Source organism: Ceratotherium simum, chromosome 4 (genome assembly GCF_057802395.1).
Source record: "Ceratotherium simum simum isolate JZ-2026a chromosome 4, ASM5780239v1, whole genome shotgun sequence".
In the NCBI taxonomy this organism is placed as follows: domain Eukaryota; kingdom Metazoa; phylum Chordata; class Mammalia; order Perissodactyla; family Rhinocerotidae; genus Ceratotherium; species Ceratotherium simum.
Genome location: NC_141903.1, coordinates 1,343,804 through 1,360,569, shown reverse-complemented (window position 1 = coordinate 1,360,569; position 16,766 = coordinate 1,343,804). Strand labels below are relative to the sequence as shown.

The window sequence follows — 16,766 nt, the reverse complement described above, 5'->3', positions numbered from 1 at the left end:
CACTCTAAGCTTCTGGCTAAGGAAAGCCCCTAGATCTTTTCTCAAGTGACCTGTTGTTGCTGAGCAAGGTGAACTCCCAATCTGTGTTACTGATTAAAAATATATGTTGGTGAAATAAATTATTTTGCTAGGTATGATCCCATCAGGATCAGTATGAAACTGGTGGAAGCTAATTCTCACCATCTTTATGAAAATTACTCTACACATTTTCTTGGGATCATCTGGCACATGCAATCCAAAAAATAATTTGTTACTTACTCATTAGCATTCAAGCTAGCTGTGGCTCTGATGATCATGTAGCAGAGCGTGAGGGCACTGAGGAGGCCAAAACTGGCAATAATAAACCACTCTTCTGTTGACAAAGGAAAGGGAGGAAATCACTCTGGGGAGAAGGCTTTAAGTCAAATCGATGTCAACACTTCCCTCAAATGACACGAAGCAGACGTCAGCGGAGGTGTAAGCCAAGACTGGCCCAAGGAAGTGAAGCAGGAGGTTTGCCACAGAGCTACTAACTGGAGAAGGTTAGTGGAAATAGTGGTGAAAGCTGCAAGGGAGAAAGGAAGGCTTGGCCCAAACGTTTCTTCCAGTCAAGGTCCTAAGGTTTGTGAGGAGTGTGGCCACCAAAAAGTGTGTAGTACAATATGTATGTAAAATTGCACATGGAGGTAGGTTTTTTAATTGTTAATTTAAATGACAGTAAAGTGGACTAGCCATACTTATAACCTTTCCCTCTTCAATCTGTCACTTCTGCATGGCTGTGTCACTCATTCTTAGAGAAAGGCTTAGAAATATGGAGTAGTGGTTCCCAAAGGTCTGTGGGTACTCCAAGCAGTCCACAGGCTGGCCTTCCATGGCACTCACATGTACATTCTTTTCTCTTATGCATGGGCTTACTTACAGTCTTTATTTTAAAAGGACATCTTATTGGTGTCTCCTGGAAAGGACCGCCCTTCACAACCGCACTGCTGGGAAGCAGCACTGGCTGTTCCAGCTTTGTCAAGCAGAAGTAGGAAGGATGGGTGACTCACAAGGTACTTGGCCCATCAAAGAGTTGAAAAATCTCTGGTACACAGAATGCTAAGGGTTTTTATCTAGTCTCTTTCTAGATCTAGGAGGTCAGTTAGTATTTTCCCATAACTTTTCAAAGTCTGTATTGTCACGGTAACATTCCAAAGACAATGTTTACTGAGAACCTCAAAAATAACCTCTGAGAACCCATCTGACTTTCTAAAAAGTCTTAACTATAAACCATTTCCTAGAGTATAGACTAACTAAGGCTGGTGTAACAAAGTGTTACACAATAAAATTCCCTATATATCTGCAATAAGGCAGAGAGAAAAAATTTATACTTCGAATGCCAAATGTTTATGTGCAAAACCTGAGTGTAACATGGGTGTTTCTCAGCCTGGGTTCCATGAATCCTACAACTATGCAAAACTGTGTGTGCCAAGGAATGTTTCTAGAAAAAGGTTATTATACTTTCATTGGACTTTAAAGGTGGAAATCTCCAAAAGGTTAAGAAGAGCTGCTCTTCAGGATTCCAGGATGCTGAGTGATTCTACGAGCACTTCTCTGCCCGCCTTGGTTCATATTATTAAAGCGCTTTGCAAACTCCTCCTTTCTGGGGTAAGAGTGCAGCTACTGCTTCTTGGATTACAAATTTCTCATTGGTACAGTGAGTTTATAAGGTTTTTATTTAAGTCAAAATGAACATTCAAGAATCCATACAATAGCCACCATTTTTACTCACATATATTTTAAGTTCAGAAAAACATATACTGGCATTTAAAAAAATTAATGAACTGGTCATCAATATCAAGAAGCTCAATACAGCATTCTTTCTTCTTTTTTTCTTTCAGACTTTTTATATATGATAAGCAGACTAACTTTTAGAACTTCAATTATATCTATGTTTCCAAATTTTGAATATACCATCCACATATTTGTGGCATTTCAGTTATAAAAACTAGTAACCAAAAAGAAGTAAACACCATCAAGTAAATACCCACTGGGCCCAGGGGTATTTTAGCAGCCATCCACTGCAGCCGGGGTCTGGTTGCCTCTGTCCTCCCTGCGTGTATTAGCACAGTGCCTGGCACACAGTGGATGCTGGCTGAATGCACTGTAGTTGCTATGGCACTACAGGGCTTTGAGGGAAAAGCAGAGGTAGCTTTGGTCTAATTCAACTACATGAATTTCATTTATTAACGTGTAAATTCTGCTAAAGGTGAGTAATTTGCTACATGAAGTAGTATTTTTTATCATTAAAACATAAGATTTTGAAAGGACATTTCCATATGAAATATAATAGGGTCACTACATAATGTAGTCATAGGTGCTCAATGAATGTCTATCAATGAAGGACCTACAAACACTCAGTAATACACAACCAACCTTGATCTCCTTTATTACTACTAGACCAACTCTAAAAATCTAGACCATAAAACCTAAATGCCAAAGCAGGAAAACATGAAATTCTTTTAAAATAAATCATTGGGAAATGCTAAGAAATGAGTCAGACTATATCAAAGAATAGCTTTACTTATTTTATAACTGAATGACGTCTCCTTGAGTTTGGGCAAATGGTAGGCTAAAACCTGGGAAATCATTTTCTAATAATACTTTTTGGTTGGTTAAATACACAGATACTTCAACTGAACAGACCACACGAGTCTTTTTGTATGCTGGGAAACATCTTCTGTAACAGTGTTACCCCTTTGACGGATCCCTGAGTTAGGCGAGTCCCATGAGGCTTTGGGCTACAAGTTACAGGCAAGCGACAGCATGTACTGGAAGAGGCAGCACCAGAGTGGTGACAGGAAGATGGGGTGAAGGTTGTTAGACGAAAATAACACGTAAAGAATGGAACTGAAGAAAACAACTGGCTTGTTACGGGGTTATGCCCACAGGGCCCACACACACGCCTGTCAGCCCACTCACACCGTTCTGAGGGATGGCCATCAAAACACTCGGAGCGTTTCTTCTCTTCTCATCAACAGTTCAACAACCATGACATTCATAACTAGCCCAGAGCATTTTTTAAGGCAGATTACTCTTTGGCTTTTCTCCCACCTAGTGTATAATTATACCAAAGAGCTAAGTGCCAAGATACCAAATTTCATAAAAAGTGCAAAATAAAGTGAGCAGCAACAGGCCATCTCAACTGTTCCTAAAGTTGTGGGTTTTTAGGTTCAAATTCTGGATTACTTTTTCACTAGGTTGCCTGCAGCCTGGGAACTAGAGCACACAGGTGCTCAGTTATACCACACACCCGAGATGCTGCCAACGCCCCGCGTCACACCTCAGCACAACCCTTTCACACGCCCGTTCGCAGTGCAACCATTTCAAAACAGGTTTATAGACGGCTACTAAGACAACCCTCTGAACAACTACTCGTCAAATGGCAGCTATTCCTATTATAATTACACACAAATACACAAGCTCCTTATTGTAAAGAAAGTTTCATCACTCCAAATATCTGTTTTAACAAAAAAGTCCCCACTGCTCTCTCGGTTACAGACCAAGTCACTGTTCTGGTGACTGCCTCACCTCTCCCTGGAGCAGTCACCACACACCAAACACAAGCAGTAGATCTGCCTGCGCCCAGCCACAGGGCCCACTTACTTGTTACTGCAATGTTGATCTCCCCCGCTCTGGGCGTGAGCTCCCCATCCTGAGGAAGAGGCGAGATCCCCGAAGTTCGAAGTGGCTCAAGGCCAAGGGAGCTGTCGCTGCCAAGGTCACCCAGGGCTGATCTTCGGTTAACCGCTTGGGTTCTGGTGAGCCTTTCCATGTCAAATGCTACGTTATCAGTACATGGCAAATTTGGCTGCAAAACAGTTTGGATTGAAAGTACTTGTAAGAATAACAAATCCTTTTATAAAATTCTAAATGTTTGACACCGTGTTGAAGATTAAGTTTTTTCCATGTGAATTCCTCTCATTTCTTTCCCCATCTACCCTTACTACTCTCACCCAAGCTTTTCTTTACAAGAGATGATATCCTCCCAAAGGAAAACCAAACTCCACCACAGAACTAAGAAAACTGGATACTTCATCTTTATACAGAAATGACAACCTTCTGTGGACCATGGCCCACAGGCAGAGGGATTTATTATCATTAGTGTAAAGCTGACAAACAGCAAAGTTTATCACTTTGGCTCTGACGTTAATGCTAGGTGATAGCAGATATCATAAAATACCCCTTTCATCCTATCAACTTCTCTGTAATGCCCCATTTATCTAGTAGTCAGTTTTTAAATATCTTCTGCCTTTAAACACAAGTAGAACACCACTACCTTTAAACACAACCAAGAGCAGACCAATGTTGAAAAGACTTCAAAACTGTAAAAAACTATCTATTTCAAAACCTAAGCATCTACTCCTGAAGGAGAGGATTAGAGCTGCCTTGGGAACAAAGCCTACCAACCAGAGCGTGGATATGAAAGTATTCTGATTTAACAATATGGACATGTGGTTTCCCTAGCAACCTTCGGTTCTCTTAGCCGACAGCAGACAGCATAGTAGAAGCAGAGCTGCGATGGATGGCTGAGAGAAGCTCACGCACAGAGAAGTGAGAGCCTGCCAAACCCAGACAATGGCTTCCTGGACAAAAGAGTTCTGTTCTACAGCCCAGTTAAAAAAAATATAGCACCATGTACCATGTAATAACTGATACTTATAATGACAACCATTAGAAGAGGTTTATTATGTTTTTTATATTCAAGGAACCATGATAGCTTGTAATACATTTTAGAAGGATTTTCATTAAAAACAAAAAAAACCAAACAACAACCAAGAAGGCTGGAGGCAACAAAAGAGGCTAAGTTAATATGTTCCAAAGTGTCTACTACGTGCCAGACACTCTATGCGAAACCCCTCAAATGGGGGTGACTTTGCCCCCCAAGGGACATTTGACAACATCCGGAGACATTTTTGATTGTGTGACTGGGCCGTCATGCTGCTGGCACTTAGTAGCAGAGGCCAGGGATGCTGCTAGAAAGCCTGCAGTGCACGGGATGCCGCCACCAGGAGGAATGATCTAGCCCAAAGTGTCAGTGGAGCCGAGGTGGAGAAACCTCTGTTCAAGTACGATGTCCCTCATGTGAGCTCTGGAGATGGAGGGTACAGCGGGTGTTATTGCCCAACTGGACTGCACCTAAACCGCCATCTGATTGCATATTTCCTTTTTTGTTTTGTGAGGAAGATCAGCCCTGAGCTAACATCTATGCCAATCCTCCTCTTTTTGCTGAGGAAGACCGGCCCTGAGCTAACATCTATTGCCAATCCTCCTCCCCTTTTTCCCCTTTTTCTCCCCAAAGCCCCAGTAGATAGTTGTATGTCATAGTTGCACATCCTTCTAGTTGCTGTATGTGGGACGCTGCCTTAGCATGGCCTGACAAGCGGTGCGTTGGCACGCGACCGGGATCTGAAACTGGGCTGCCAATAGCGGAGCACGTCCACTTAACCGCCAAGCCACAGGCTGGCCCCCTGATTCCATATTTCAAGCAGGACTACTTAGAGCTTCTTTGGGCTGCAAAGCTACAATGACCAATTCATCTGTTGGGTCAAACTAAACTTTTTGCTCTATAAGGAGATTATTCATTCACTCTTTTTTGAGACCAGAAAGTATTTTAGGGCCGGGCCTGTGGCTTGGTGGTTAAGTGCGCGCGCTGCAATGCTGGTGGCCCGGGTTCGGATCCCGGGTGCGCATCGAGGCACCACTTCTCCGTCCATCCTGAGGCCGAGTCCCACATGCAGCAACTAGAAGGATGTGCAGCTGTGACATACAACTATCTACTGGGGGTTTGGGGGGAAAAAACAAAATAAATAAAATCTTAAAAAAAAAAAAAAAAAAAGAAAGTATTTTATTTTCCTCTAAAAAGCAGTAATCCTGGGTATCTACGTCTCTTAAGGAAGAAACTGCAGGAAGTCTCCAAGGTCCTTACTCAGCGTGGACTCGCCCGCGAGAGCTGCAGTACTCTATGAGGCGTGCAACCAAAGCCCTGCCAGGCTGTCAAAGGCTGGTCCAGGGCCAGCACCACCCGCCTTCACTGCCTGCAACTTACCAATGCCCAGGAGAGCAAAGCCAAATCCAAGAGGAAGGAACACAGGTGATGACACAGTTTTACATTGTGCTGAATGTAGAAAAATTCACTACTGGACCACAGCCAAGTCTATATTCTATTCTTTTTTTTTTAAAAAACAGATACTGGAATAAAGGAAAATCACATTCTTCTCTCTACCTCAGTTCTTCATCACACACCCACCACCTAAAAGAAGCAGCTTTAAAGTGGACTAGGACAGTTCTTCTATCTTCTCTTCCAGGAGTTCCCTGAGATGGGCTGGACTTCAGGTGTTCTGGAAGAAAGGCACTGCTGGACTAACAGGCTGTATGGCAAAAGAAGCAGCGTTTTCTCACGAGACTTAACCATGTACTTGTGCTATGTTATGTTATACTTAGAGATGATACCACACAAAACTAGTAACAAAATAGGAAACATACCACAATTCCTAGAGCCTTCAAAATATTAAGTTTGCACATAGGACAGGTACAATGTTCACTAAGCCAGGGATCCACGCACGATTTGTGGAAAACATGCCTATAAAAAAATGGAGAATTGTATCACAAATTATATACTGAAAAACTGTTTGGCCAAAATCAAAGAAATGAAATTTTTAGTTAGTCCATTTTCCCCTCTTTTAGGACATATTCACAAGGCCCAAGAGATAAATATCAGGGATGGATGTATTAAAAGACAGCTGGCAGAGAACTGAACCCAATCTTATAGTGACAGCACTGTATAATGAGAACGGAGAAGCAGTATTTGGCTGTTTGGTCTTTTTATTCCACCAAATTCCAAAAATGATTTGAGGAAATTTATTAAGAATGAAGATAATGAATCATACCCTATAAATCAGTTATGTTTTCTATAATAGCTAAAGTAGAAAAGCAGAATTTCAAAAAGATATTAAACAAGGGTTAACTGGAAACAGCTCTCTGTATAATTATTCATTAGTTTCATGGACCTCTGTTTAAATGTTATTTAAAACATTGTTTAAAAAGACTTCTAAGCTACCTATATTAAATGTTTGTAAAAGTTACAGAAGATTTGGGACTATTTTTAGGGATGACCTGTGCTTAAGAATCAGTTAACACTTAGCTGGCAGTTTTCAGCTAAATGTTAAACTGAGAGAGAGGATGGGTGATTTTCTCTCATTCAGGAGAGTAGAAAGTTGCATTGTCGGGACTAGAAATAAGTCAGTCATGGAGGGATTTGCATTCTTATAAAAGAAACCTGTGCCCTTTAGAAGTGAGAAAAGACTTTGAGGGAGCTGCAGAAATAATTTCTCAAGTACCCCCCCTAGCAGCCCTGAGAAACTGAAATGAAGCCACAGGGAAGCCCCAGAGTCCTGGCCAAACAGGGCAAGGGGCAGGCGCCAGGATGGACATTCCAGCACCTCTGGAGGAACAATATAGTCTGAGTCTTGAGATAAAATCAAAGAAATTTTGAGAAAGATACCAAACTGAACCATGGTATGCCTTTAAAGCTTTGTTAATTTATAACATATATAGCTGGCTAAAAGTGCAGTTTTGATATAAAAAAGACGTCTAGAAAACTCATTGTTTTAATTGGGATTTGGAAGAAACATTTGTGCTTACAGTTGCAACCTGAACAATACATACCCACCCACCTGTCACCACTTAGTGGCCTGTACCCATTTCTTTGCGGTAAGAATAAAGATCTTGAAGACTGAACTAACAAACTAGTCTGAAGACTTGCAGATAATGCATGAACCAGAACCTCAATATCCTTGAAGGCTTTTACATAAGGGATGGAAGTCATCAAACCATCAGCGAGACTTAATTCATTTCGTACACCTAAGGCACCGTCACGTCTGCTTCTTGTTCCTTGTATCCTCGTATGAGAGTGCTCCAGTAGGGAGATGAAGGCCTCCTTACTACAGGGCGCCACTGAGGGGGCATTCTCAGAGTGCAACTGGCAACTGTGCCAGCGTTGGCTGTAGTCTAACAAAGACCAGCACAAGGGTTTTAAGTCCTTTTGGGGACACACACCCCTTTAGGGTCTGACATAATGACACATCTTCCCCTTGAGAGGGGCACCTGCCTCATGTCTGGCATGTTTTCAGAAGGCCCATGGACCGCTGAGGGTTGGGTCACTGCTTGGGGGGGGCAGGTGGCTGGGAAGCTGCTCTAGGCCAGTTCTATGTAGGGTAGACGATGGACTTTGGCCAGGTGACAGAAGAGATAAGGTTTTGTGATCTCTGAAGGGGCCGCTTTAGTGTGGGGGGTGCTGACTCTCCCCAGCTATCTGTGGAGACCGTGGTCTAAGCCAGCAGCAGAGCCTGGGGGGCAGTGGTGTGGCTCTGGCCCTGCCACTCTCACCAGCGTTCCTGCTTTCCCCTTTTCTTACTGTCCTGCCTTTCTTTTCCATTACTGGTTATTCAGAAAGAACAAAATGGTATAATCCCATATTTAATTTTTAAAGCTGCATGAGTTGAGTGTTCTCTGCTTATCTGTTCCTTTAACCTTAGTTATAAATGGATTTTTCTTATGTCAGGGTTCTTAACTACTTCCTTGTAGGCTTGTTGATCTAAAAGGACGTGTTGGCCCCTGCTGTGGGCACTGTAATGAGGGACCACAAAGACTAACTGGTCCTCAGGGACAAACTGACAAAGGCTCCCTTCCTCAGCTGACTCAAAATCCGAAAAAAATATTTCTTCCTTTAAAAAAACCTCTTCGGGACTGGCCCCGTGGCGTAGCAGTTAAGTGTGCACGCTCCGTTGCTGGAGGCCTGGGTTCGGATCCCGGGTGCGCACTGACGCACCACTTGTCAAGCCATGCTGTGGCAGTGTCCCATGTAAAGTAGAGGAAGGTGGGCACAGATGTTAGCCCAGGGCCAATCTTCCTCAGCAAAAAGAGGAGGACTGGCATCAGATGTTAGCTCAGGGCTGATCTTCCTCACACAAAAACAAACAAAAAAAACCTTTTCCTTTTGACTATCTGTCCACCCCACTGCTTTCTTACCCCAACCCCCAGCCCAGTCAGCTAACTGCCCTCCCTCCCACGCTAGCCCCTCTGACCGGACCATCTTTCCAGATTCCCCAACAGTCCAGCTGCTGCACCTCGCCAGGAGACCATCAGTCTAATTGCTACAACACACCCCTCTCTTCTGAAAACAAAGCTGAACAACTTTTCTCTTGACCCACTGGCCCTCATGACACAAGCCCACCGCTCTCCCTCGGATCACTCCCTGCTGGAGTCGTGATAGGTAATCGGCCTTCCCTTGTTGCTTCTTTTCTTCATCACCATTCTCTTGACCCTCCTGCTTCTACCACCTCAGCTCTGTTTCAACAAGCTCGGTGGGCCTTCTCTTCCTCCTAGGCAAAGTCCTGCTACTACACTGTCTGAGCCTCGACAAACTGCCCTTCCCAGCTCCTTGTTGTCTCCTCTGAAAGCCACAGGGCAGGTAGGAGTGGGGAAGGCTCTCTGCGATCTACCTCGTGTGCTGTTTGGAGCAGTGAGTGAAAAACCGTATGCAGAATACTCAGAAAAGCACGCAGGACATGCGAATGAACGGGTATCATTAAACACACACTCAACACATTTGTTCACATTTCCCACAATACCACAATAAATGGTCAGAACCCCTGAGCACACCTCAAGCCCCAGCACGCCCAGCACCAGAGGGCCTCCCACTACCCTGCAGGTGAATCACAAGCACCCAGGTGCCTCAGAGGGTGGCACAAGGGGCCAGCCAGACCTTCCCACCGTTACAAAAGACTCGAACAATAAAAATACACATAAAGCAGAAAAGGGCCCAACGTATTTCGGGCTCAGTAGTATACATGGATGGAAAGCAGGTGATGTGTTGAGGAACAGACAAAGGTAAAAAGGACCAGCATATCAGAGCTTCAACAAAGAAGTCCTTTATTCCTATAAGAAATACTTTGGGATACAAAATGTGAAACGTATAGAACATAAAAGGAACAAACCAACAACAATGAAATACAGCGCCCTCCCCCCTTCCTACTTCCCACACGTGCCGTAGACTAGAGAGGGATCAGAACAACGGCTGGGGGTGGGGTGAGGCATCTACATGGAAGGTGAGTTGTTTTCAAAGCTCTGCAGCCTCTTGGTGCCATGCAAGAACCTGGCAAATATAAAGGATCCAGGATTATTAAAGGTCAGAGACAAGCACTCCTTCCCCCTAGCTGGGACCGGCAGCAGATGCTGTGTAAACAGGCCCTCCCTCTGAGGTGGGGGCCTCACAGCAAAGCCTCAGCCCACAGCCAGATAACTGCCCCATTTGAGCCCCCAAAGTGGCTTCTTAGACACAACGTTTATCCAAGCTGCAGCATTCTACTTCTGAAAAGTATTTTCAACTACTAAAAAATTTTGTGGCTGACCTTTAAATAAGAGGTCTAAATAAGGTGAGTTTTTCAGAGTCTAAGACGTGTTGGCTAACATCCAAAGGATGATCAACTGTAATCAACTGACAGAAGCAGGAGGTCCCAAAGCCATGCCAACTACCATCTGCACACAGTAAATGAACGTGACGGAAGAGGAGGGTAAAGGTCATGCAGCAAAAAGCCAGCAATCCACGAGAGGTTTGCCCTCTTTTTTTTTTAAATTTAATTAATTAATTTATTTTCCCCCCAAAGCCCCAGTAGATAGTTGTATGTCATAGCTGCACATCCTTCTAGTTGCTGTATGTGGGACGCGGCCTCAGCATGGCCAGACAAGCGGTGCGTCGGTGCACGCCCGGGATCCGAACCCAGGCCGCCATCAGTGGAGCGCGCACACTTAACCGCTAAGCCACGGGGCCAGCCCGAGGTTTGCCCTCTAAAGACAGAAAGTCTTAGTGCAGTCTCCAGAAAGGCCTGTTCAAATGACGGACAGAAAGACACAAAGTCACCTGGGCTTTTCTTCTTCCCTTACTCAGGTGAAGAAGGACCATGGGTGTGGATCCTTTCCAAAGTCTGGCTGTGAAGGCAGAAGCTGGAAGGGAGTATTGGAGATGGGTTTGAAAGAGAACTGAAAACTGGAATTGGAAATGCTTGAGCATGACGAAATGAGCGGAGATGGAAAGAACAAAAACTGGAGGGAGCAGACAGTCAATAGAGCAAGGTCCCCGAGGAGGGAAGGACTGGCACAGAGGCCCACGTGGGAAGAGCACAGAATAAAGACCCCTCGTCCTCCGTCCTGACAGGAAGGAAGGTGGGAAGGCTGCAAGTGTGGGTGTGGAGGCTTGGGGTCAGGAAGCTAAGAGAATTTCAACTATCTAATAGCTATTACTCTCTCTGTGAAGTTGATGGTGAAGTTATCTGCTGAGAGCGAGGAATAAACGGAAGAGTTAAGGTGTTTAAGGAGAACGAATACACCCAGAAGCACTGATGTGAGGGACAGGGCGTTCTGGCCAGGGAGAGAGAAGGGCCCTGGGCGGCGCTCCAGGCCCAACTGGGGTCCGTCAGAGCCCCACAGGAGGCAGGGAGGTAACAGACCTGCCAGGCAAGGAGAGCTAAAGGAAGACAGCAGAGTCACATCTTGGCTCAGTTTCAAAGACTCAGACAAAAGACAAAGGGTAAGGTATCCCAGGCAGAGGGAACAGAGCCAGCAGCAGCAAGAGGCAAGAGTTAATCTCAAGGTGCTTCACAGGAATCCACTGGAAAGAAGAGGCTTAGAGAAGGTTTGGAGTAAAGATGACCATGTGTGCGAACCCATCCTCTAGGTCAGTGGTTCTCAAAGGGAGGCGTCTGTGTTTGTCACAGCTGTGTATGGGGTACTATTTGGCACCTACTGGTTGGAGCTAGGATACTGCTGAATATCCTGCAAGGCACAGGACAGCACACTCTCCCCAAAGAATTGTCTGCGCCCAAATGTCAACAATGCTAAGGCTGAGAAACCCTGCTCTAGGTCAAAAGTTGTCAACTTGGGTCCCACAGAGCATTGCTCAATGTGCAAAGTCAATTTTTACTATACTTGAGAATCATGCTGTTACTACCACTTCAGTCAGGTGAGATGTTTTGCTGAGCAGGCTATGCAATATAGTTTAGAGAAAGCTACAACTTATTGAGACTCAAGATATTAAGAGTAAGAAACATCAAACTGCTCCAAAGCAAAAGGGGAAGCATGATACATAGCCAGGGCAGGAGTGAGCAGTGCCCCAACCACAGGTGCAAAGAAATGCTGTTCAGTTTGCCAAAATTCTGATATTCAAACGCAAACCACAAACACAAAGGCTGAGACCACTCTTCTGGTGGCAGGTATAACCACAGAAATGGCTAAGATCAATCAAAGCTCGGGACCTCAATGGAGGGTGTGGCCTTGCAGCATCAGAATCACCCAGGTACTTAATAAAAACAAACATGCCTGGGTTCCACTTGGGATGTGTTTCTGAAAGTATTCCACTGATTCTGATGCACAGTCAGGTTTGGAAAGCACTGTACTAAATTAAGAAAAAAGAGAACTCAAAATGAAACTTTGGGGGCTGGCCTGGTGGCATAGTGGTTAAGTTTGCACGCTCCGCTTTGGCAGCCCAACGTTCACGGGTTTGGATCCTGGGTGCAACCTACACACCGCTCATCAAGCCATGCTGTGGCGGCGTCCCATATACACAAAAAAAATAGAGGAAGACTGGCACAGATGTTAGCTCAGGGACAATCTTCCTCACCAGACAAAAAAAAAAAAAAAGAAACTTTGGAAAAGCCAATGCTTAGGAGACAGGATGGGGAGCGAGCTCCCATAACAACCTGTTTCCTGCTGAGGCTCCCTGGCAAGACACTCTCATTTAGTAATAACCAGGAACGGATTGGAAGCCTTTGTTCTTAGGTCTCAGACAGTTCTGGGGGACCCTGGACTGAAACAGGAAGACAGAATTTGGAAAGACTCGGCTTCTTCCTGGTTACTCCGGTGTCAAAAGAAATCTGTGCAGGTGAAAACATTTTTTAAAAGCAGGGAACAGCTGACGATGCTTTATAACGCATCCTACTGATTCTTTTCCTAAATGGTATGTGTATTTCCTTCAGCCTCATGTTTTAGACTGTAAGTGACTACAGCTGAAGAAAAACTGATTACATAATTTAATTTTCTATAGAACAGCTTGCATTGAGTTTTATAGATTTTCCTTTGTATGTAAACTAGAATGACTAGACTTCCAGAAACTTGGTTTTCTATTTCAGTACATGGAATTATTCTTTTTTTTTTTTTTATAATTTTATTTATTTATTCTTTTCCCCCAAAGCCCCAGTAGATAGTTGTATGTCATAGCTGCACATCCTTCCAGTTGCTGTACGTGGGATGCGGCCTCAGCATGGCCGGAGAAGCGGTGCGCCGGTGCGCGCCCGGGATCCAAACCCGGGTCGCCAGCAGCAGAGCGTGTGCACTTAACTGCTAAGCCACGGGGCTGGCCCTGGAATTATTCTTAAGTTCTATGATTTTTTAAAAAAACAGAACTTTCTAGGCTCAAAATAGATTACTTTGTGAATAAGTAAAATAATACCAGTAGACTCATGGAGACAACTACTACTAATTATTTTATTCATTCACATGTTCTGTGTTATTATAAGGCTAAAGTTGTGTGAATGTTTTTAAAGGACAGGGGAGAAGGAAGAGGAAAATTCTTTGATTTTAGGCTTCTCAATAGGTGGTTTCATATTCTTCCCATCAACACTCAGAAGTGTGTATCTTAATGTTTCACATCCCCTAGCTTGGGATAGCACCTTGGGAGAAATCAACATGCTTACAAAGAAAATCTGCTCTTGTAGGGCACCCAAGTTCAGGTGAACACCCTCCTTTTGGAAGGAGGTATGTGGCTCTATGTAAGAAGCGCCAACATTAAAGACAGACCTTCATACTGGCTCTGCCATTTCTGAATTTTGTGACTCTAGCACCTACTGTTGGCTTCACTATCCTCCACTAAACAACAGGGAGAAGAACACTAACCCTTTGACAGGAAAGAGAAACACAAATTGTATGGAGCAGAGCCCCTGACCAGGAGCAGGCACGCAGCACACATCAGTCCTCCCGACTACATACAACCCCGGTTCAGAAAAAGACTTACTCCAAGTCCCAGAGTTCTGCTACCCAGTGCCAGGTGGACACTGCTGAGGCTTTACTGGAGGGCCTAGTGATGCACTCTGATTTAAGGAGAGGGACGGTGGGTAGTTCTGAAACCCATGGAAGTCAGGGAATTAAAAATTTTGTGTGTGTGTGTGAAGAAGATTAGCCCTGAGCTAACATCTGTTGCCAATCCTCCTCTTTTTGCTGAGGAAGATTGGCCCTGGGCTAACATCTGTGCCCATCTCCCTCTACTTTATATGGGACACCTGCCACAGCATGGCCTGACAAGCGGTGCGTAGGTCCACACCCGGGATCCGAACCTGCAAACCCCAGGCTGCTGAAGTGGAGCATGTGAGCTTAACCACTACACCACTGGGCTGGCCCCCAAAGAATTAAAAAGTTTTGACATTAACGATCTCAGGCTATGGATGTGTGCAGAGGTTGTGCCCTGTGTTTCTCCTATAGAGAAAGGCTTGTGCAATCAGTTCTGGCTGAGGGAGCATGGCTCACTGCTAACTGTAACTCCACTACGTGCACTATGCAGCTGGGCCTCTGCCTGCCAGAAAACCATGGGGCAGCTCTCGAAAGCAGGTGGGATACCCACTCTGAAAGGGAGACATAAAAACTACGTTAGTATCATTCTTTTTTAAGCAAAGGAAGTTGACATACTTGCAGGGGAGAATCCGGACAACATCATTCTGCTTATAGCTCTCTATGCAGACTGCACAATGATCAAAGTCTGGGTCTGTTTCCTGAAATGAAAAGCACAGGAACAAAGTCACACGCTAAAGCTAAAAGCACATAAATGGAGGAGATACAATCTAGCTAAAAATTTTCCTGTGACAACTATGGTAAACAAGTGATTACAGGGCCGGCCCCGTGGCTTAGTGGTTAAGTGCATGCGCTCCACTGCTGGCGGCCCGGGTTCAGATCCCGGGCACGCACCGACGCACTGCTTCTCCGGCCATGCTGAGGCCGTGTCCCACATACAGCAACTAGAAGGAAGTGCAGCTATGACATACAACTATCTACTGGGGCTTTGGGGGAAAAATAAATAAATAAATAAAATTATTTAAAAAAAAAGTGATTATAAAGTGAAAGCTTAAAAAAAATTAATGTTTTCATGGGCTTAACAACTCAAATTATATCTAAGCCAGTCTATTTTGTTTTTAAACTATGTTGTGACAATTAATATTAATTCTGCTTGTGAAACTTCATGTCAGAATTCTAATTTTTTTCAAGGTTCAAATCAGCTATCACCTTGGACTATCCTCATGTCCTCTCCCCACTAAGGCTGCATCACCAATCAGGTCTAGTGGGTTTCACTGCACACCCTCCACAATGTGGGTACTCATTAGGAGGCTCATGTGACCACATAGCTAAGTACAGGCAGCAAAGATGATGAGCCCCCAAAAGACGGCTATCTAAAGATCTGCCCCCAGGATGGGAGCTGTGCACCTGGTCAGAGATTTGGGGGACAGAACAGCCACTGGATCAACTCAATACTGAGTCTTTCTCAAGAGTCAGCCAGGTGTTTGGTAACACAGAGTGACTGATTTCCTTCCTTCTCTGGACCGGGGAGGGTTTCTCCTGAACGGTCATAAAACAGAGCACTACCAGGAATCTAAGCCAGGAAAGGTGAGACTATTTGCTATGTCATTGTCACTTGGATTGAAACTTAGTGGAACAACTCTTGGCAGGTGTAGGAGGTACAAACTAAGAAGAGGTGTTGGTTTTAATAGGGAAAGATGGTTTTGAGCTAGCCTGGGGGACAAAGTAGGATGGGTAGGTTAGACCAGCTCCAGGGAATTTCAAATCAGTGTGGCAGCTGAGGGCCCACCAGGCCAGGAAAGCACTGACACAGTGACCACTGCCCTGCGGTTGAAGTGCAGTGGTTGTGATGTTGCTTACATTCTCTACAAGAGTTTTTCCTTTCTTCTTTCCTTAGTGTACAGTGAAGTTCACTGAAAATGTCTCCACCTTCAGGAGCTGTGTCAAAGAAAATTAGGTGTGGTGGTGTCAAGGTAGTGGGAATAAAAATGAGTGAGTCAAGTCAAGAAAGCGGTAAAATTTAGGAGGATAGAGAAACATCTGAAATTATCCTTCTAGACTCTTTGTTAAAATATTAGAGCTGGGTGTGGGGCAGAAGACAGTTTTGGTTTTATGCCCTCAGAGACACAATATTTTCATTCTAGATAACCTTGCTTATATCAAATGAAGGGTCTAACCTTAAGTTGCTCTTTTGTCCTTATAGAGCAGAAGTAGGGCTCTACCATAACTTGAGAACTGACTGGGGAATTCTGGTGAGCGGTCTCAGCCAAGCCTCTGTCACTGCCTCTCAGGTTCCGTGCCCTTGGCTGTCAGGCCCAATCCTGACAAACTGTGCCCTTCTTTCAGACTGCTTAGCCCACTGTACAGAAAGCACCTTGTTAACTGACGCTCCCTTGAAATGTGGGTCTCCAGTCCTCCATTGAATTGGTGAAGAAATAAAACACAAAGGAGACGTGGCCAAGTCTCAGGAAGCATAGGAACAGAACGCAAGTTCCTGGCTACTTAGTGCACAAACTGCCCCATTAGAGATCTTCCCAAAAGTATGCTAGGTTTTAGCAGAAGAAAACTCTGTTGACCACCACAGCCAGGGTAACTATAAGTAGCCCCGTGAAGCTAATAATGGCAAGAGCATT

General features: G+C 44.5%; 1 protein-coding gene across 5 annotated transcripts in view; it reads right to left on the bottom strand.

Moving 5' to 3' along the window:
• The window catches only part of RNF130 (ring finger protein 130), a 101,148-nt gene that overhangs the window by 6,511 nt on the left and 77,871 nt on the right, over window positions 1–16,766 (bottom strand). For 3 of the 5 annotated variants that reach the window (XM_087429194.1, XM_087429197.1, XM_087429195.1), the window contains 4 exons: window positions 14,752–14,834; window positions 6,505–6,601; window positions 3,625–3,829; window positions 259–352 (listed from right to left, as the gene is read on the bottom strand). In XM_087429194.1, coding sequence (XP_087285320.1) covers window positions 259–352; window positions 3,625–3,829; window positions 6,505–6,601; window positions 14,752–14,834 — 479 coding nt within the window. Of the gene's footprint in view, window positions 1–258; window positions 353–3,624; window positions 3,830–6,504; window positions 6,602–9,927; window positions 10,175–14,751; window positions 14,835–16,766 lie in introns of those variants that run through there. The other 2 variants (XM_087429193.1, XM_087429196.1) reach the window with 2 other exon arrangements.